Genomic DNA, 20,579 nt, shown 5'->3' with positions numbered 1-20,579 from the left:
TCCCGGCTGCGCGCCCCGCCCACATCCGGGTCTCCCAGGCGCGGTGGCGACGGCGCTGGGCCGCCATTGTGGTGGGGAAGCGCGGGGCGTCGCGGCGGCCGGTGAGGGCGGGCGGGGGGCGATGGGGGCCCGGGGGCGGGCGGGCGGTGCCGCTGGGGATGGCGGGGGAGAGGCCGGGGGTGGCCCCGTCCTCGCCCTGAGCCCCTCTCCACCCCCCGCAGGTGCGTCGCCATGGCCGCCGTCTTCCCGTATCGCGGCGGCTGCGCCCCGGTGCCCAGCCCGCTGGCGCCGCTGCCCGACTACATGTCTGAGGAGAAGCTGCAGGAGAAAGGTGGGTAGGGCCGGCCCCTGCGCCCCCCTCCTCCCGAGCGGGACCGGGCCTGACCCCGCCGCCTCTCTGTCCCCGCAGCCCGCAAGTGGCAGCAGCTGCAGGCCAAGCGCTATGCGGAGAAGAGGAAATTCGGCTTCGTGGACGCGCAGAAGGAGGACATGCCCCCCGAGCACGTCCGGAAGATCATCCGCGACCACGGCGACATGACCAACAGGAAGTTCCGTCACGACAAGCGCGTCTACCTGGGGTAAGGGAGCCCCCCGCTCTGTGACACAGGGGGAGCCGAGCTGAGTCCTCCTCTGCGGCCTTGTCAAAGCTCCTCGCTGGTGGCTGAAGGGAGAGCCCCTTCTCCGAAGGGCTTTCCATGTCTGCTGTGCATGGAAAGCAGCATAGCAGCTCGAGGAGGATGGGATGATCAGTTGCGCTGGGGTAGCAGCACAGGCGAGGATAAGCAAAGGAAGTTGTTGCTTTGAATTTATGAGAAAAACATTACCCTGGATCACACATTACCTTAGAAGGAGTCGGGGGAGAGTATGAAGTAGCCAGTGTGCGTTTTTTGTGTGATTATGAAGCACTGTGAGTTCTTCTTTGCTGTTTGGGTTCAGAGAGCCGTCTCATGCACATCACGATCCCTTGCACTAACTTACCGTTACCCATAAAAACTCCGGAAACTCATTTGAAATATTTCGTTTTCCTTTGTAACGTTCTTAATGCGCGCCAGTCTCTCGGAAACCAAAACAGTAGAAAACTTTTTGGTAGCGAGATGCATAAAGCACCAGGATAGAATAGGAGGTTTGTGGATTCATCACTGGAGGCCTTTACGAACAGGTTAGATGAGCAGTTTTCAGGAGTGAAAGGTGTAGAGGTAGTTGGGCTTGTGGCGGATGGACGGCCATTCTCTTGAGATCCCTTCCAACCCTGATTTTCCTTGATTTCTGATTGTAGTGCTCTGAAGTACATGCCGCATGCTGTTCTGAAGCTCTTGGAGAACATGCCCATGCCCTGGGAGCAAATCAGAGACGTTCCGGTCCTGTACCACATCACAGGCGCCATCTCTTTTGTGAACGAGATTCCCTGGGTCATAGAGCCGGTGTACATTGCCCAGTGGGGGTAAGTGCCTTCTGCCTTTGCCCTGGTGGGAACTTGTAAGCAAACACTTGCGCGTCCACAACAAAAGCGATGTTTAACGGTCTCTGGGTTTCTGCCAGGTCGATGTGGATTATGATGAGGCGAGAGAAGAGGGATAGGCGTCACTTCAAGAGGATGAGATTCCCCCCGTTTGATGATGAGGAACCCCCTCTGGATTATGCTGATAACATCCTGGATGTGGAGCCCCTGGAAGCGATTCAGCTTGAGCTGGATCCAGAGGAGGATGCCCCTGTGCTGGACTGGTTCTATGACCACCAGCCGCTGAAAGACAACAAGAAGTACGTCCCTCTCTGGTAGCACAATTCACTGGGAGAGGAGAAAACCATAAATTACCTATGTATAGCAGTATATAACCTTTGGTTGCGTTATGCTGGGCTACATGTGATGTTGGGAGGGAGAGAAAAACCTTCCCTTAAGGGTGGGAGGGAGAACCTGATTGTTGTAAAGCTATACCTCTGGTCTTCAGCATCCAGCAAGGGCGCACAAGGCGTCTCTGTCCAGGAGGGCTCCTGCCCAGTTAACTTCTAAAACTCTGATCTTTCTTACCGTGCCATAAAGATGACAACCTGGGTTGTCTAGTTGGCATTTGCATTGATATTTGTTAAGAGTGCGCAGATGTTCTGTATCAGTTTGGATATGGAGGAGGAGAGAAACTGGAGCAGCTGGTGTTTTCTGGGCAGATGGAGTCCGTAGTGGTCTTTAGCAGTCCTGCAGCCTTTCTTTCTGCCTAGAGGGGCCCATGTGTTAGCTGTCCTTATTATTTTCAGCAAATGATGGATAGCGAAAGGTGTTCGGTTATTTCTGGTCCTTTGGTAAAGGCCCTGTTGTCTTCTGGCTGTGTAGTGAGTGTCTGTGCTTTGTTCTTTTGCAGGTATGTAAACGGCTCAACGTACCAGCGCTGGCAGTTCACTCTCCCGATGATGTCCACGCTGTACCGGCTGGCCAATCAGTTGCTCACTGACCTTGTGGATGACAACTATTTCTATTTGTTTGACCTGAAAGCTTTCTTTACCTCCAAGGCGCTGAACATGGCTATTCCTGGAGGTCCCAAGTTTGAGCCTCTTGTTAGGGACATCAATCTTCAGTAAGTGTTGGGTTTAGGCGGAAAGATAAGTGGTTATCTGGGAAAAGGGCTGGCAGGGTTATCTGTTATCAGGTGTCTTGCCTTGGGCGAGCTGTTCCTGCGTTTGCTCTCTTTAGTTTGTGATGTGCTTGCTGCTTTGGACACGGAATGGTTGTTAGTGTGAAGGCTAAAGGAAAAGCACTGATATCACGTCTTCAGTCAAAAATGTTTGCCTTTCTGTCCCCCTGAATGCTCGTATAACAAATTTTTTATCTCATTTGAGGGATGAAGACTGGAATGAATTTAATGACATCAACAAAATCATCATCAGGCAGCCAATCAGGACAGAGTACAAAATCGCTTTCCCCTACCTGTACAACAACCTGCCACACCATGTCCACCTGACCTGGTATGTGCAGCAGCCTCAAGAGCAGGGAGAGGAGGGGAAGGCTGTTAGGACGCTCTAATACGTATTTTGTGTTGTAGGTATCATACTCCGAACGTCGTTTTCATTAAAACAGAAGATCCTGATCTCCCAGCTTTTTACTTTGACCCGCTGATCAACCCCATTTCACACAGACATTCTGTCAAGGTGAGTCACTGTCCAAGAGCGCCTGTGATAAACCCTACGTGTGGAGGTGATTTGGCTTGTAACCTTGCTTCTGACAGCGGCACACGTGTAGATATTTCGGGAAAAAGCAAAAGCCCTGCCACAAAAAAACCCACAGTTGCTATTTTAGTCTTTTTCTACTTCTGGAGTTGCACAAAGCTGTCTCCTTTGGTCTCTGTAGGATAAAGCGGAATGCATAATTAACAGTGTTATTTTAGAGTCTTCTGATAGGTTATTTATCTTTTTGGTTGCCCTTGGAGAATTCGTGGAGCTCTCCCTTGAGTTACCTCCATAACACCTAGCTCAGGGTCTAGTAGCCAAAGTGATTTCTCAGGCCCACTGGGGCCTTGTAGAGGGCTTTTTGCTTCTCTGATACTCAGCACTGTCACGCTTCTTCCGTGAGAGCAAAGAAGTGATTTTTTACTTGGTTAACTCGGAAAACTGAGCTGAAGCAACCAGGAGACAGACGTTGTGTGGTGTTTCTGCATTTCAGAGTCAGGAGCCGTTGCCTGATGATGATGAAGAGTTTGAGTTGCCAGAGTTTGTGGAACCTTTCCTGAAGGACACCCCGCTCTACACAGATAACACAGCCAACGGCATTGCCCTGCTGTGGGCCCCACGGCCCTTCAACTTGAGGTCTGGGAGGACTCGGAGAGCTCTTGATATCCCGCTGGTCAAGAACTGGTGAGTTCCTTCCTGGGAGAAGGGGTGTTCTAGCGATTGTGACAACGTTATCTTGTTACAATGAAAATAAAATAAAGAGATCCCGTGGTGACTGGTTTCTGGGGATTTTAGGAGACTTTCTGGAGACTCATTGTTTTCTAAGGGATGTGAGTTATCTGAAAATTTGAAATATGGTTTATCCCTAGGTATCGCGAGCACTGCCCAGCAGGCCAGCCAGTGAAAGTGCGAGTCTCCTATCAGAAGCTACTGAAATACTATGTTCTGAATGCGCTCAAGCACAGGCCTCCCAAGGCCCAGAAGAAGAGGTGAGTGGGGGTCTGTTCAGTGGGGAACTGCTGACCTGTGATGAGGATTCAGCTGACGATAGTCTCTGCTCTCTCCAGGTACCTGTTCCGCTCCTTCAAGGCTACAAAGTTTTTCCAGTCGACGAAGCTGGACTGGGTGGAAGTAGGCCTGCAGGTGTGTCGCCAGGGCTACAATATGCTAAACTTGCTGATCCACAGAAAGAACCTGAACTACCTTCACCTGGATTACAACTTCAACCTGAAGCCCGTGAAGACCCTCACCACCAAGGTATTGGTCCATGTGCTGTTTTACTCGAGAGTGAAGTTTACCTGAAGATTTTTAAGTAGCTAGTGTGGTAAGAGAGGCCACAGTGCCTCAGCTGTTCAGCTGTCGTAAAGACTGACCAAATTCGAGCTGTTTCACTCTTATATAACATTGTTACATAAATCCTGGATTTTTGTCTCTTCCAGGAAAGGAAAAAATCTCGTTTCGGTAATGCTTTCCATCTGTGCCGAGAGGTTCTGCGGCTGACTAAGTTGGTGGTGGACAGCCATGTCCAATACAGACTTGGAAATGTGGATGCGTTTCAGGTAGGCTCGATTTTTTATTTTTTTAATTTTTTTAAAGGTGAGGATGGGAAGTGAGAGGAGGAGTGGAATATCTGGGCGGGCTTATAGAGGATGCACAATATGACTGAATGTTGCAGCATGACAGAGAAGAGGGGGAACAACGAAAGCATGCAGCATTGTGTGAAATTCTGCTTTTACCCTAGTTTACAAGACCTGATCATTGTATGAGTCAGTGTTAGGAGCTTTGTATGGCCTAATACGCTTTGCTTCTGGCCGTGAAATAAACCTGGCTTCTTGAGGCAACGTATGCAGTGTGCGTTGTTATCTCTGACTGTGCTCCCTGGGTGTCAGTTGGCAGATGGCTTGCAGTACATCTTTGCCCACGTGGGTCAGCTGACAGGAATGTACCGATACAAGTACAAACTGATGAGGCAGATTCGTATGTGCAAGGACCTGAAACATCTCATCTACTACAGGTTTAACACAGTAAGTTCCACCTTTCCACGTGATGGTGACCCCACGTAAACTGAGCAACAGGGGAGGGATTCTGGAGTGTCAGTAAGTGACCTGCTGTTACCATGTCTCTCTTCTTCCAGGGGCCTGTGGGCAAAGGTCCTGGCTGTGGCTTCTGGGCTCCAGGCTGGAGAGTATGGCTGTTCTTCATGAGGGGCATCACGCCGCTGCTGGAACGCTGGCTGGGGAATCTGCTGGCCAGGCAGTTTGAAGGTCAGCACACTGTGTAAATCTTGGACGTGGGATGAGTGTGTGGTAAAGATTAATACTATTTACTTGCCAGCTCGAACTCCGGTTTTCTGTTCCAAGTGGTAGTCTGTATCCATGCTCCATGTCAATCCCAAGAGCTATTGACCGGTTTAGAACTCTTACGAGTCCAGTGCCCCCAGAATAGATTCCAAATGGCAGTGGGATTCCCTGCTCCGTAGCTCTCTGGGGTCCATAGCCTCCTAATCATCTGCTCCAAACTCATCAGTGATGTTGTGGCAGTGTAATTGCTTCAGACATCCCGCACCTCTGTGCGAGAGACCCCGTATTAGGAGTCCTGCCCAGTAATGTCTTGAACTGCTGAAGTATTTTGCCTTTTCCAGGCCGTCACTCAAAGGGTGTAGCAAAGACGGTCACAAAGCAGCGTGTGGAGTCTCACTTTGACCTGGAGCTGAGGGCAGCCGTTATGCATGACATTCTGGACATGATGCCAGAAGGAATCAAACAGAACAAAGCCAGAACCATCCTGCAGCATCTGAGCGAGGCCTGGCGGTGCTGGAAGGCCAATATCCCCTGGAAGGCAAGTCTCTCGCTTGGCCTTTCGGTTCAGTTTTAACATCTCCCAGGTAGAAATGCTCTTCTCACTCCTGCTCCCCTCACGTTTCTGTCCCTCCCCAGGTGCCAGGGCTGCCAACTCCTATTGAAAACATGATCCTGAGGTACGTGAAGGCAAAAGCTGACTGGTGGACAAATACAGCTCACTACAACAGGGAGCGGATCCGTCGGGGTGCCACTGTGGACAAAACCGTCTGTAAGAAGAATCTGGGTCGGCTGACCAGACTCTACTTAAAAGCTGAGCAGGAACGGCAGCATAATTACTTGAAGGTACTTCTGTCCTGCCTGAGGTTGCCCAAATTGGTGCTGCTTTCATAGGAAAGCTTTCAGTGACTGATGCTCATGTTGTGTTTCTGCAGGATGGGCCTTACATCACTGCGGAAGAGGCTGTTGCTGTGTACACAACCACAGTGCACTGGCTGGAAAGCAGGCGGTTCTCGCCCATTCCCTTCCCCCCGCTGTCCTACAAGCATGACACCAAGTTGCTCATATTAGCCCTGGAGAGGCTGAAGGAAGCTTACAGGTGAGCAGTGGGAAGTGACTGTGTTCTGCCAAGGCGCAGACATCTGCACTGGGAAAGGCTGCTGAAGCTTTTTTGTTATACGTTTTCCTGGAATTGAGTATGCTGTTAAACTTACCCTGAGGGAGCGGTAAGGGCTGTAGGTTGTGGTACTGCCAAGGCCGCCTGGGGGTTCTTCATGGCCTCTGCCGCTTGGGGCAAAAACGGTACCGTGCTTGTAAGGGTCATTGGGCATCTTGGGGATGTGGACTGAGAAGATGTCACGGATCAGTGGTTAGGTCGCTTAAAGAATCACCGTCACAGATGTTGGCAATTAGTGATTCTAATAAAAATTTATAAAAGTGTGATTTAACAAGGTTCAATGGCAAGGTTCACTGTATTACTTATTAAATGAGCGGAATGTATATATAAAAAAATTGAGGTAGAAGAAAATACGAGGCGGGGTAAAGGAGGCCCCACTGTTGAGTCACGAGGTTCAGAATGGACCCCCTTGCTTTCTGAACTCCTCAGAGAGGAGCCTGGGTGCGGCTGGATCCAATCCTAGTCTCAGACTTGGTCAGCGGTTTATGTCTAAGGATTATATGTGTCTAACAGCAGTTGAAGCTTTGTTCAGAGTTAAGAGAGAATCACAGGAATTTAGCAATAACTAATCATTGGTTAATTTAGCATTCGCAAAGTGATTAAATAGGGTTTACTACAATATTTGAATCGATTCACACACACACACAATAGGCCTGTATAAAGGTACATGGTAAAAATTCCCCTCAAGTTTAGTGAAATACTCGCATCAAATGATTGTCTCAGCGGTCGAAGGTTGAGTCTGAAGGAGCAAAAGGCGCCGGAGGTCAGCCCGGGTCCTGTTGTTGGGCCTCTGTATGCAAACTTAAAAGTTCACAGCTCTGAGAGGCGTCCCACTCAGAGGGAGATGCTGGCGCAGCCCGCTGCGGTCCGGGAGAGCTCAAGGGGTCTCCCTTGGTACCGCTGTTTATAGGGTCATGAGATGATTGACTTTCGTCATGAGTAAATTTTTATCCTGTTGTCATGGTCCAGGTCGGTAATTACTGGAGTTCTCAAAAATTCAGTGATGTTGGTACAGATCCACCCATAGTTATCCGCTTGAGTTACGACCCAGACAAAACATGTTCCAAGGCTGTCAGGGGGCGACTGATTATTCCTGGTACGGTCAGTGCTACTCCCACCTTAGCCCTGCAAGAGGTTCTGATGCAGTCAAGGGATGCTTCACCACCAAACTCATTGCACAAAGGCCGAGTCTCGATGGGAATTACTGAGATCGTAAAGCAGCCTAGGAAAGGGGTGGGGGGAGATGCACCTCCACAGAAGAGTTATGGATCTTGTCTTGATCCGCTTGGCTGAACAGCGTCTTTCATCAGTTTAATGCAGTGGCCATGAGTGTGTTCATGCTTGGGTGCGTGAACTGTTCTTTCTCACTTCCAGTGTGAAATCTCGCCTGAATCAATCGCAGAGAGAAGAGTTGGGCTTGATTGAACAGGCTTATGATAATCCTCATGAAGCTCTGTCCAGAATCAAACGACACCTTTTAACTCAGAGAGCCTTCAAGGAGGTAAATATCCTGGTGAAAGCCAGACAGTATTAGAAGTTACGTTGCATTCAGGAACTAACTGGCGCTAAGGGGACTTTGTGTTCTGTGTCAAGCATAAGCCTCAGGTTTGCCTCTTCTTTTTTAGGTGGGTATTGAGTTCATGGATCTGTACAGCCACTTAGTTCCTGTTTATGATGTTGAGCCCTTGGAGAAAATCACAGATGCTTATCTGGATCAGTACTTGTGGTATGAGGCTGATAAGCGACGACTCTTCCCTCCGTGGATCAAACCTGCTGACACTGAACCTCCTCCACTCTTGGTGTACAAGTGGTGCCAAGGTTAGTGGGGTCTTGTATTCCATGCAAAAATGAGTTTTCTTACGGGAGTTTGCTTCCCACAAGTCCCCTTGGGAGCCGAGTTTTCATATTTGCAACTTGCAGTCAATAGTCATTACAATCAGAGGCTGTATTTTGTAGGTTGACATATAGATGTATACACTGGAGGAGGAGAACTTCCATAGCATTTGTGGTTGATTATGTATTTCTGTTCTCATTTCTGCATAGACTGGAAGGACCAGAGGCTGAAAAATCAGGCATTACAGGAAATATGCTGACTTCCCATGCCCAGAAGGGTGCTTCTGCACTCTGATGTGTCAGATAACAACATGACAAGCTTGTTTGTCTCCTCAGGCATTAATAATCTCCAAGATGTTTGGGAAACGAGTGAAGGTGAATGCAACGTGATGCTGGAGTCTCGATTTGAGAAGATGTATGAGAAGATTGACCTGACACTGCTCAACAGGCTGTTGCGTCTTATTGTTGATCACAATATTGCCGACTACATGACAGCCAAGAACAACGTGGTGATCAACTACAAGGTAATGATTGTGGTCAGGAAGGGGAGTGTGCGGACTGTAAAACTGAGAGCTTTTGCACCCATGGGGGAGGAGGGGACAGAAGAGTTGCCAGAGAAAGAAGCAGTGATGGGAGTAAGAAAACCCTTCTGGGTCCTGCTAAAGAGCAACTGCTCAGGTAAAAGGTCTCTCGTGTATTGTGACAGTCGGGTTCTCACAGTTCCCCTTCGTTTCCTCAGGACATGAATCACACAAACTCCTATGGGATTATTCGTGGGCTGCAGTTTGCTTCCTTCATTGTCCAGTATTATGGGCTCGTGATGGACCTGCTGGTGCTGGGTCTGCACCGTGCCAGTGAAATGGCCGGGCCTCCCCAGATGCCAAATGACTTCCTCAGCTTCCAAGACATTGCCACTGAGGTGGCCCATCCCATTCGCCTCTTCTGCAGATACATCGACCGTATTCACATCTTCTTCAGGTGAGAGCTCTCGGGCCCTGCTTTCCTCAGCGGAACTTTTGTTCTGGCATCTTGCAGCAGATGCTGTGAAAGCGGGAATTAGTGTGCTCCTACTCCAGGCTTTTGTTCCCTTGGCTAAGAAAGATCAGGAATATTTAAATGGACAGACTTTCCAGAAGAACTGGGTGTCCAGGTGCCTCCTCTTGCTTTCTCAGTTTGCTAATAGAGGAGAGCTTTTTTACAGCTTCACAAGACCACTAGAAAAGCAATGATGTCACAAGCTCAGTTGTTGCAGATTTTCCACTGGTAAATAAGCCTTTTCTGGCTTCCCAGCAAGCGGACATAAAATTTTATGTCTGTTCATGGAAAACCCAAACAGTCATGGGTTGGACTGTGCTAATGCAACTGAAGTCCCCTTCAGCGGGAAGACAGAGGAATTGGATAGTTACCTCCAAGCATGCCGTGGCGACCCGCTATCCATAAGCAAGTCCTTGTCTCTGTGGGTGTTCAGGGCAGTTCGTCACGTAACTCCGGGTCCTCTTCTGTACATTTCCAGGTTTACAGCAGATGAGGCAAGAGACTTGATTCAGCGGTACCTGACAGAGCATCCAGATCCCAACAACGAGAACATTGTAGGCTACAACAACAAGAAGTGCTGGCCCCGGGATGCTCGGATGCGCCTCATGAAACATGATGTGAACCTGTAAGTGCTGCAACCTGGAAAAAGTGGTGGGAGGGTGGGAAAATTATTTGTAATAAATAACTGTTGGAGACTGATAGGCAGGTGCTCAGGAGGATAAGTAAGAAGAGGTGAGGGGTCTGTGCTATAATGCTCACAGTGAGTGATGGGTGTGAGAGACTGTACTGCTAGGAAAGCACTGAGAACTCGCCCAGTTTCTGTTTCGCTTCAGTAACGGACAGCCTGGCGCTGTGTACATCTTGTTTTTCAGTGGTCGTGCTGTATTCTGGGACATCAAGAACCGCTTGCCTCGATCAGTCACTACAGTGCAGTGGGAGAATAGCTTTGTATCCGTTTACAGCAAGGATAACCCCAATTTGCTGTTCAACATGTGTGGTTTTGAGTGCCGCATCTTGCCCAAGTGCCGCACCAGCTATGAGGAGTTCACCCACAAGGATGGTGTCTGGAACCTGCAGAATGAGGTAGGGCGAGGGTTTGACGGGGTGGGAGAGCAGTCCCTGCTTGGCCCGTACCTGGCATCAAAGCAGGGTTTATAGCTGCTGGTGGCGGGGTGCCTAACAGCCTGAGTTTGCCAGCCGTGGAACCGGGACCGCTAGCAGGCAGAGTTAAAATGAACTGGGTATGAACTTTCCTCCCTGAGAGGGATGGGAAGTCCTTGGCTGGGGATGAGTGGGGCACCTGAAACTGCAGAGGTGCTGTTCAGCTGCTTCTCTCCCCGTGTTTCATAAATGCCTGATGGCAAGAGCTCGCCTTACTGTCTGTGGTGGAGAGATGGCTCCCAGGAGGGAACTGATGGCCCTCTGCTCTTGCAGGTCACCAAGGAGCGCACAGCTCAGTGCTTTTTGCGTGTGGATGATGAGTCTATGCAGAGGTTTCACAACAGAGTGAGGCAGATCCTCATGGCATCTGGCTCCACAACCTTCACTAAGGTAAGGTGGGAGGAAGATGTGTGACAGAGCTTTCTGCAGATGCTTGGAGAATGGGCTGAGAACTGATCCTTTGCTTTCCTTCCCAGATTGTCAATAAATGGAATACAGCTCTGATTGGCTTGATGACATATTTCCGGGAAGCTGTTGTAAATACTCAGGAGTTGCTTGATTTGCTGGTGAAGTGTGAAAATAAAATCCAGACTCGAATCAAAATTGGTCTGAATTCCAAAATGCCCAGCCGTTTTCCACCGGTGGTGTTTTACACCCCTAAAGAGCTGGGAGGGCTGGGCATGCTCTCCATGGGCCACGTCCTCATCCCGCAGTCTGACCTGAGGTGAGTTGTGCTGCTCTGACGCCCATGTGAGTTAGGTGTTTTGTTAGATACTCTCTCATGTAAAAATACACGAGAATGCTAAACCATGCCTGATATGTTGCCTTTACAGTAGGTCATGGCAGCGTGACCTGTGAAGTCCTGTCGCTCTTACGTCACTCTTGTGCCTCTTTGCTGCAGGTGGTCCAAGCAGACAGATGTTGGCATCACTCACTTCCGCTCAGGAATGAGTCACGAGGAGGACCAGCTCATCCCAAACTTGTATCGTTACATCCAGCCGTGGGAAAGTGAATTCATTGACTCTCAGAGAGTATGGGCGGAGTACGCCCTGAAGCGGCAGGAGGCTATAGCCCAGAACAGGTGTGTTTCCCAGGGCGGTCAGGTCCGGGTCTGTGTCTGTGTGGGGACAGGCAGCGGTGTGAGGTCTTGCACTGTCTGGGGGTTCTGGAGACCTCGCTGGCCCCGTCATATATGCTACAGGCTGCCTGCAAAGCTGCTGCCTTATCTTTGGAGGAGGTATGGACTCTGCAAGCAGGTAGCACGCCCATGGCACAGTTTGAGGGAAACTGCACGCCAGGTGGTGCCAGGAAAAGCTGACATCGGGCCCGTTTGCAGTTAGTTCTGCGCACTTACAGGGGCAGGCTTTTCTTTTGGCTGTTTGTCATCAGCGCGTTCATAGCGATGGCTGTAGACACTTTGCTGAGCCTCTGAGTGCTTGGCATTTTAGAACCTCTCCTGCCAGAGCCCCGAGGTCTGTATTATTTCTGTGATCTCAGCACCTGAAATAGTCATTCATGCATTGCGGTAAAATTGAGAGGTAACAAAGTGTGGGGATTTTTTTTCTTCAGGCGTCTGACGCTAGAGGATCTGGAGGACTCATGGGACAGGGGAATTCCTCGTATTAACACCCTTTTCCAGAAGGACCGGCATACCCTAGCTTATGATAAAGGCTGGAGAGTCAGGACTGACTTCAAACAGTATCAGGTATTGACTGGGAATTTCTCTGGCTGAGCGTGAGGTTCAGATACATGTTCCAATGTCCGTTCGCTTTGCATTATTGCAGGTGCGCTTCCTTGCCTGTTTGCTGCAGGAAGAACTTGGAGCCGTGGGTTGGGAATAGTAGAGGCTGTTGAGAACCAAATGGTCCAAGATCTGTAGCTAGCCACTGCGGAAGCATTTGGATAGATTGTAGTGTCTTGGGGAACACGACACTTAGGACAGCTGAGTATTAAGAAATCAGTTTTGGAGAGGGGAAAAAGGGTCCCAGAACAAACATTCCAAATATGCTGACTGAACTGTTGTAGATGAGCTGTGTCCTCCGGGACTGAGGGCATGAGGCTTTTTACTTGTTAGCTGACATCATCATCTTGGTTCCTGCAATTAGTGCAGCCGGGTTAAATGACCTGAATACAAAGCTGCTCACTAGTGCGCTGCTGTCTCCAGGTCCTGAAACAGAACCCGTTCTGGTGGACGCATCAGCGCCACGATGGCAAACTCTGGAACCTGAACAACTACCGCACAGACATGATCCAGGCGCTTGGTGGAGTGGAAGGAATCCTGGAGCACACTCTCTTCAAGGGCACTTACTTCCCCACGTGGGAGGGTCTCTTCTGGTAAGAGAAACCTTCACGTGGCCTTGTCTTGCACGCTGGAGCTTAGCGATGCACCAGGAGGAGTCCTCGGCTCAAGCTGTACTGATTCTGTTGAGCCTTTTCTGTTTTTCAGTCATCACTTGAGCACGCTGTATAGTTCAGTGGCGAGGGTGCCCGGGGTTGGGCTATAGCTGAACTTCAGCATGCAAATCCATGGAAATTTCTTTGCATGAAACAATCTTCCCCGCTCCTGGTGTGTGTGTTCCCTGCTTCTATTATACGTGGCGCGTGGCAGTCAGCAGAGATGAGGGACTTCTTATGCAATTGATTGTCTGCCCTTTCTAGGGAGAAGGCCAGTGGTTTTGAGGAGTCCATGAAGTGGAAGAAGCTGACGAATGCCCAGAGATCAGGTTTGAACCAAATTCCAAACAGAAGATTCACCCTGTGGTGGTCCCCTACTATTAACAGAGCCAACGTAAGTATCTGGAGTTTGCACCTGTAGAAACTTCCACTAATTGAGAGCAGTTAATTGATCTAGGTAATTCTTCCAGAACACCTCTTAGAGATGAACTAAACCTCCTTAACAGTAGCCGTTCTGTTTTCTAAGCTTCATCGGTTGTGCTGCTGCATGTTCTCACAGCTGCTTTTCCTTTGCAGGTATATGTTGGGTTTCAGGTGCAGCTGGATTTGACAGGCATCTTTATGCACGGCAAGATCCCCACGCTGAAGATTTCTCTCATTCAGATTTTCCGAGCTCACTTGTGGCAGAAGATCCATGAGAGCATTGTAATGGATTTGTGTCAGGTGAGCAGTATGTTAACTCGGTTTGCTTCTGTGCGATGCCTGCACGCTCCTTGTGTACCAACGGCCTCCTGCTAGCAACAGAGAGATTGCCCCAGGGATCGTAGCAGGGCTACCCCTTCTTCAGCAATTTGACAGGGAAGGGGAGGAAACAGGATTCTCCTGGGTGCCTGTTTTAGCTCTGTGTTGAGGATAGATTCTTTAGCTAGGTTGAACACAACTCATCTTTGACTGCCGTTTCCCCAGGTGTTTGATCAAGAGCTGGATGCTCTGGAGATTGAGACAGTGCAGAAAGAGACGATCCATCCCAGGAAGTCGTACAAGATGAATTCCTCATGTGCAGATATCCTTCTCTTTGCTTCCTATAAGTGGAATGTGTCACGTCCATCATTGCTTGCAGATTCCAAGTGAGTGTTTCCCTTTTCCCTCTCCTCGATCTTGCTGCAGAGCAGAGCTGCTGAGCCTGTCATCCTGAGGCAAAGCCCATATCTCTTGGGCACCTGGGGTTGGTTTTCTTTGGGGACACAGGAGGACGCAATCACGCCTGACAAAGCACAGGGCTCATTTGGGCAGATGGTTGCAGCACCTCCTAGCGCTGCCTTCTGCAAAACATGAAGACTGCTCCTGTTCTCTCCTCTAGTTGACCTTTCCCATGAGCTCAGGAGCTCTGAAGGTTCTTCAGGAAACCCCACAAAGCTGTGCTGTCCTAGGGCCAGGGTCTGGAGTGAATTGGAGACTATCTGCACCCGTGCTGTGTTCAGTTCGACTGAATCCCCACCAGACAGCCCCCGGGGGAGATGACCCTCATGACCACACAGTCGAGGAGTAACTGTGCTGCTTTGGTTAAACCTGCAGCTGAGCTCCACTGGCTGAGGGTTTCTCTGAACAGCTTCTGCATTCAGCTGCTCTTTGAAGAGAGTGGTAGAGTCCCTTTTCAGGACGGTGTGCAGATAGTAGCTGGCTCCAGTGTTCGTGCTTGGTGGCCCTTACTCTCTGTCAAAGACATGCAGCAACTGCAGGAGTTTTGTGCAAGATTAAATTGTTCTGGCTTGCTTTCTCCTTAGAGATGTGATGGACAGCACCACCACGCAGAAGTACTGGATAGATATCCAGCTGCGCTGGGGAGATTACGATTCCCATGATATCGAGCGCTATGCAAGAGCCAAGTTCCTGGACTACACTACAGACAACATGAGTATCTACCCCTCTCCCACTGGTGTGCTCATCGCCATTGATCTGGCCTATAACTTGCACAGGTGAGATCTGCGCCTTCTGTATTTTAACTGTCGTTGGTAGTTCGTGGCTGTGTCCTCGTGCGTCTCCGAACTGGGCTGTATTCTAGGCGGGAGGATGAGGGGAGAAGGCGGAAGCCGGAGGTGTGCAGTGGATGGGATAAGGCATCTCGGCAGTCCTTTCGGTTGCCCACTGTCTGCTCATTCAATAACACTGGTTCAGCTCTCCCAGCTCACTAATCGTTTGTTCTCTTAGGGGATTTCTGTCAGGCTCTTCTTGGAGCTGAAGGGCAGGCCTTGTTTCAAGGCCCCCTACAAGTGAGGACAACTGTTCTTCACTGGAAAACTAGGGGGAAAGTCTCAGCAAGCAGGCCTCTGCTCCAGTGTGCTTGTTAGAGAAGATGCAGCTTTTCTAGCACTGCAGCATGTGTGTGCTGTGGCTTCCCAGAGAGGAGGCGTAGGGACAAGCCATAGGTGAACAGCTCCCAAGGACACCGCAAGAGAAATCATACAGCAGTATTCAGCAGGCAGAAGGGCGCCTGGCTGCTGCATGGAAAGACTTGTGCGTGGCTGTTGTCTCTTCATCTCAGAGCTGGTGGCAACAACTAGGCCTTCTGTTTTTCTTCTTCAGTGCGTATGGGAACTGGTTCCCTGGGAGCAAACCTCTGATCCAGCAGGCCATGGCCAAAATTATGAAAGCAAATCCTGCGCTGTATGTGTTGAGAGAACGAATCCGCAAGGGGTTGCAGCTGTACTCATCTGAGCCCACAGAACCATACCTTTCCTCCCAGAACTATGGAGAGCTCTTCTCCAACCAGATCATCTGGTTTGTGGATGACACCAACGTGTACAGAGTGACCATTCACAAGGTGAGGCCGGAGGTGTATCTGCAGGGGGAACGGACAGGGACTGCAAGTGTCCTGTGCTCAGGGGGGTGGTGGAGGCACGCATGATGGAAAACTAGCAATCAACATGGACCCAAATTTTTGCAGTGTGCACAGAGCAGCTCTTACATTCCCCGTACAGTTCCTGCTCAAAGCACACAGCAAGTGGGCTGTTGTGTAAAGGTGTGGATAGGCTATGTTTGTCTTCCTCTACTTTTCGCTTTCACTTGCTTTCTCAGACTTTTGAAGGGAATTTGACCACAAAACCCATCAACGGAGCCATTTTCATCTTCAACCCCAGAACTGGACAGCTCTTCCTGAAGATCATCCATACGTCCGTGTGGGCAGGACAGAAGCGTCTAGGACAGGTGGGGCCTGGCTGCCTGCTGGGCTTTGGGCCGTGAGCTGGGGATGGGCTCTGACTGCTTGGGACACTCGCTTGAGCAGAAAACATGAGGGTCTTCATCTCCCTGCCTCTTCACAAGTTTGGAGTTCCAACGTCCAGTGCATAACCTGCACTTAGGCAAGCGTTAGCATGTGATATAAAAGTGAAAGAGTGCAGGCATTGATGTTGCAAGGTTTTTGAGGCTCTGAAGTGTAAAGAGCCTACATCTTCCAGCAGGGCTTGCGAAACAGCGCTGTGCTCACTGTTACAGCAAATCACGTTGCACTTGGCCGTACATCCAGTGCAGAGAGAAGCCTCTCAGGTGGCAGAGCCAGGGAGGCGGCGTAGCCAGCTGTTTTTTCTGAGCCAGTCAGGAGTAACTGAACTCCAGGGATGGGAACTGCCCTCTGTGATCAGTAAGAAGGAAATGCTGGGCCTTGTCACTCATCGGGAACAAGGCATAAATTCAAGTTGTATTTTTAGAATTTGGTTTGAGTCTCTCTGACTCCCAAAGGCATGGAGATGCTGCTGTTAGAGTTTTCTCTAACCCTGCTGTCTTTCTGTAGCTGGCCAAGTGGAAGACTGCTGAAGAAGTGGCTGCCTTGATTCGATCACTTCCCGTGGAGGAGCAGCCTAAGCAGATCATAGTGACTCGGAAGGGCATGTTGGACCCACTTGAGGTAACAATGCTCTGTGGGGACACTGTGAAATCTTTGGGAGATTGCAGAACAGTCCTGTGTTCCTGTGAAGGACTTCATCCGGACTGATGTTCTGCAGTAGTTGTGAGCTAATTCCTCTTCTCGGCAAACTCCAGGTGCACTTGCTGGATTTCCCCAATATTGTGATCAAAGGCTCAGAGTTGCAGCTGCCCTTCCAGGCCTGTCTGAAAGTGGAGAAGTTTGGTGACCTCATCCTGAAGGCTACCGAACCCCAAATGGTTCTCTTCAATCTCTACGATGACTGGCTGAAAACCATCTCTTCCTACACGGTGAGCCCAGCGTGCCTAGTCTGCGTTTTGCTTTGCCACTGATGATAAGTGAGGCAGGAGCCAAGGCTTCGGAGATCCCGCACAATTTGTTGCTTGGGAGCACTTGGCTCAGAGTCAGCCTGGGTTTTCCTTTGGATTGATTCCGCTGGCACGTCCTGCGCAGTGTCGGTGTGCCCAAACAGAGGAGTGCTGTACTAGGGCCTTGGACATTTGGCTTCCTTCTTTCTGACTAACTGCATCTTTTTTTTCTTCCCCAAGGCATTCTCTCGACTGATTCTGATTCTCCGGGCACTGCATGTGAATAACGATCGAGCCAAAGTCATTCTGAAACCAGATAAGACAACCATAACGGAGCCTCACCACATCTGGCCAACCCTGACAGACGAGGAGTGGATCAAGGTGGAGGTGCAGCTGAAGGATCTCATCCTTGCTGACTATGGCAAGAAGAACAAGTAAGCCACTGTCCTGTCAGCCTTTCCTTCCTGCTCTAGAGACTGTGCGGGCAGAGTGCTCCGTGGGGAGAGTAGAAGACTTTCAAGGGCCTTTGGCAATGAACTGTCAGCTTTGTAGGGAAACTGGTTCTTATTATTAATTGCTTTCTAGTAAGGCAGATAAAAAGGTCTGCACCAAGCCTCTTCTGATCTGCACATCATGTGATCTGGTCCCTCCTCTTGTCTAAAAAGTTGTGGTTTCATTTTTCATAGCACCTGGAGTGGAAGTTCTGAGCTTGTGCCTTGGTGAGAAGGGCCCAGAACATAGTTTGAAATGCCTGACTTGAGTGGACTTTCTCTTTCAGCGTGAACGTTGCATCCCTGACACAGTCGGAGATCCGAGATATTATCCTGGGCATGGAGATCTCTGCCCCCTCTCAGCAGAGACAGCAGATTGCAGAAATTGAGAAGCAAACCAAGGAGCAGTCACAACTGACCGCAACGCAGACCCGCACCGTTAACAAACACGGGGATGAAATCATCACTTCTACAACCAGCAACTACGAAACCCAGACTTTCTCCTCCAAGACTGAGTGGCGAGTCAGGTAGGAAGGCAGGCAGGGCCCTTGTGCAAGGAAAAGGTCAGTGCTCAGGAAGGGATCTGTGCACCTCTAATCATCGTCTCCTTTTCACAGAGCAATTTCTGCTGCCAACCTCCACCTGCGAACAAACCACATTTACGTTTCATCAGACGATATAAAGGAAACGGGCTATACGTACATTCTTCCCAAGAATGTGTTGAAGAAATTCATCTGCATCTCAGATCTGCGGGCCCAGGTGAGCGTGCAACAAGTCCGTTACATTTTGTACTCCACGCTGCTGGGCACCCCGCGGTCCTGGGCAGTCAGGAACTGGCGGCGAAGGGCTGGGAACTCGCTGCTGTCCGTGTGGAGCCCTCTGTGCTCGAGGCAGACACTGGCAATACGGCTGAGCACACAAGGTCTAGGCAGGTCCTTGTGGCCCAGACTTGGGGAGGAGACTCAGCACTGAACAACACTGCCGTGCTCTCCTCTAGCGAGAACCTGCCGGCCAGGAGATCCTCTCCTCGGGAGCTAAGCGCAGGGCCCACCCACGCTCGCCCGGTTACACGGAGGTCTCTTCTGGGCTTCTAAGGCGGGCGCCTGTGTTCCTAGATTGCAGGTTACCTGTATGGCGTGAGCCCTCCCGATAACCCCCAAGTGAAGGAGATCCGGTGCATTGTAATGGTGCCGCAGTGGGGAACGCACCAGACTGTGCATCTCCCGGGGCAGCTGCCGCAGCACGAATATCTCAAGGTGAGTTCAGCTTCTGCTCCCCCTGCGGCTGGGAGATCACCGTCTCCGGTAACGGGGACCGGAGGTGGCGGGGCAGCTTCCCTCGGTCTGTTGTGGATGCGGGACGTAAAGGGCTCGGCCTGAAGCCAGCCTGGTCTGGGATCAGGTGAAGGGGAGGCCCTTAGTCCCTGCCTGCTTTTTGCCAGGCTCGAAGCGGTCTTGTTTTAAACGTCTTTTGTTTCTCTCTAAAACACTCTCTTTTTGTCAGGAAATGGAGCCTCTGGGGTGGATTCACACCCAGCCAAACGAGTCCCCTCAGCTCTCGCCGCAGGATGTCACCACGCATGCCAAGGTCATGGCTGACAACCCCTCCTGGGACGGGGAGAAGACCATCATCATCACCTGCAGGTGAGAGGCAGGGAGGCTTCTGTGTGCCCCCTCTGCCGAGGGGGCCTGCGGGTGCGGCGCTTGGGAACGCGCTGAGCTCCCCAACTAAAAGCTGGGCGGAAAGGGAGTGTGTGCTCCTTTCTGGTTTCCGCCCCAGCTCAGTCTGACTCGCCCCGTCTCTCCTTTCTTTCAGCTTTACGCCAGGCTCCTGCACGCTGACAGCCTACAAACTGACCCCGAGCGGCTACGAGTGGGGCAGGCAGAACACGGACAAAGGGAACAACCCCAAGGGCTACCTGCCATCCCATTACGAGAGGGTGCAGATGCTGCTGTCGGATCGCTTCCTCGGCTTCTTCATGGTCCCAGCGCAAGGGTCCTGGAATTACAACTTCATGGGTGAGCCGCCCCGGGAAGGAGAATGCGAATGGCCTGGGGAGGAGAGGGGAGCAGCTCCTCAGGGAAGGGCTCCTTACCCTTTCTGAAGCTTGCCCTTCCTTGCAGCGGCTGGCAGGGTTCACCCGCGCTGTGGTCTGACCGTTCCTTGGTACCAGCGCTGGGATGTCAGTTCTCAAGGATTTTTCAGTGGCAGGAGCGCAAACTCTGCTAGACGGGGGAACAGACATCTTGTCTTTCTGGGCTGCGGTGTCTGGTCTGTTGCCACCGAATAATTAATCCCTGTCAGGCACGAGAGGTGATCGTGGAAAGTGCGAGAGAAGAGTTGTGCTGGGTGGGGGTGTAACAGCACGGCGAACCCCAGGCGGCGTCGGGAAAGGAGAGCGGCGGAGAAAACCTTGGCTCTGGGGGCATTGCCCGTCAGTCCCTAGGGCGAGGGACCCGGGGGGGTGATTTTGTGGATTTAGAGCCCCTCTCTTCCCGCGTGGTTTGCTTAAACATTGCTTCGTGAGGGCGGCGGGGGCCGGCGGGGCTCTCGGCGGGGGCCGGCGGGGCTCTCGGCGGGTGACGGGCTCTCTCTTCCAGGTGTTCGCCACGACCCCAACATGAAGTACGAGCTGCAGCTCGCCAACCCCAAGGAGTTCTACCACGAGGTCCATCGCCCCTCTCACTTCCTCAACTTCGCCCTGCTGCAGGAGGGAGAGGTCTACTCTGCCGACCGGGAGGACCTCTACGCCTAGCGCGGCCCTGGCCCCCCCCCCCCCCCCCCCCCCAATAAATGGTTTTTTACGGAGGG

The 20,579-nt window shown here is 51.0% G+C and overlaps 1 protein-coding gene across 2 annotated transcripts; it reads left to right on the top strand.

Annotated features, from left to right (window-relative positions):
- PRPF8 (pre-mRNA processing factor 8) lies at positions 1-20,553 on the top strand. 2 transcript variants are annotated; one of them, XM_082328221.1, is made up of 43 exons: positions 1-101; positions 222-331; positions 410-578; positions 1,277-1,441; positions 1,540-1,758; positions 2,352-2,564; positions 2,827-2,952; positions 3,030-3,135; positions 3,647-3,837; positions 4,023-4,142; positions 4,221-4,410; positions 4,593-4,712; positions 5,043-5,177; positions 5,288-5,417; positions 5,795-5,991; positions 6,090-6,296; positions 6,386-6,549; positions 8,002-8,128; positions 8,253-8,445; positions 8,797-8,984; positions 9,200-9,438; positions 9,974-10,120; positions 10,368-10,578; positions 10,930-11,046; positions 11,133-11,380; positions 11,558-11,737; positions 12,226-12,361; positions 12,821-12,990; positions 13,315-13,444; positions 13,627-13,773; positions 14,017-14,177; positions 14,835-15,026; positions 15,634-15,871; positions 16,126-16,254; positions 16,838-16,951; positions 17,086-17,259; positions 17,518-17,711; positions 18,056-18,295; positions 18,386-18,527; positions 18,884-19,024; positions 19,272-19,411; positions 19,584-19,786; positions 20,369-20,553. In XM_082328221.1, the coding sequence occupies exons 2-43, from the start codon at positions 232-234 to the stop codon at positions 20,521-20,523; spliced, it is 7,008 nt and encodes a 2,335-aa protein (XP_082184347.1). In that variant the 5' UTR covers positions 1-101; positions 222-231; the 3' UTR covers positions 20,524-20,553. The 2 variants fall into 2 exon arrangements, with proteins under 2 accessions (XP_082184347.1, XP_082184348.1); XM_082328222.1 differs by having other exon boundaries at positions 28-71.
- Positions 20,554-20,579: the final 26 nt, after the last annotated feature.

The sequence above is a fragment of the Platalea leucorodia genome (assembly GCF_965183815.1).
Source record: "Platalea leucorodia genome assembly, chromosome: 16".
NCBI lineage: Eukaryota > Metazoa > Chordata > Aves > Pelecaniformes > Threskiornithidae > Platalea > Platalea leucorodia.
Note: the sequence above shows the minus strand (reverse complement) of the source record. Positions and strands in the feature narration are given on the sequence as shown.

Bases quoted from the DNA above. Each gene is read 5' to 3' on its own strand.
- PRPF8 (XM_082328221.1), top strand. From the start codon at position 232: ATGGCCGCCGTCTTCCCGTATCGCGGCGGCTGCGCCCCGGTGCCCAGC. The intron at 579-1,276 runs GTAAGGGAGCCC...TTCTGATTGTAG, and splicing joins GACAAGCGCGTCTACCTGGG to TGCTCTGAAGTACATGCCGC. The intron at 10,121-10,367 runs GTAAGTGCTGCA...CTTGTTTTTCAG, and splicing joins ATGAAACATGATGTGAACCT to TGGTCGTGCTGTATTCTGGG.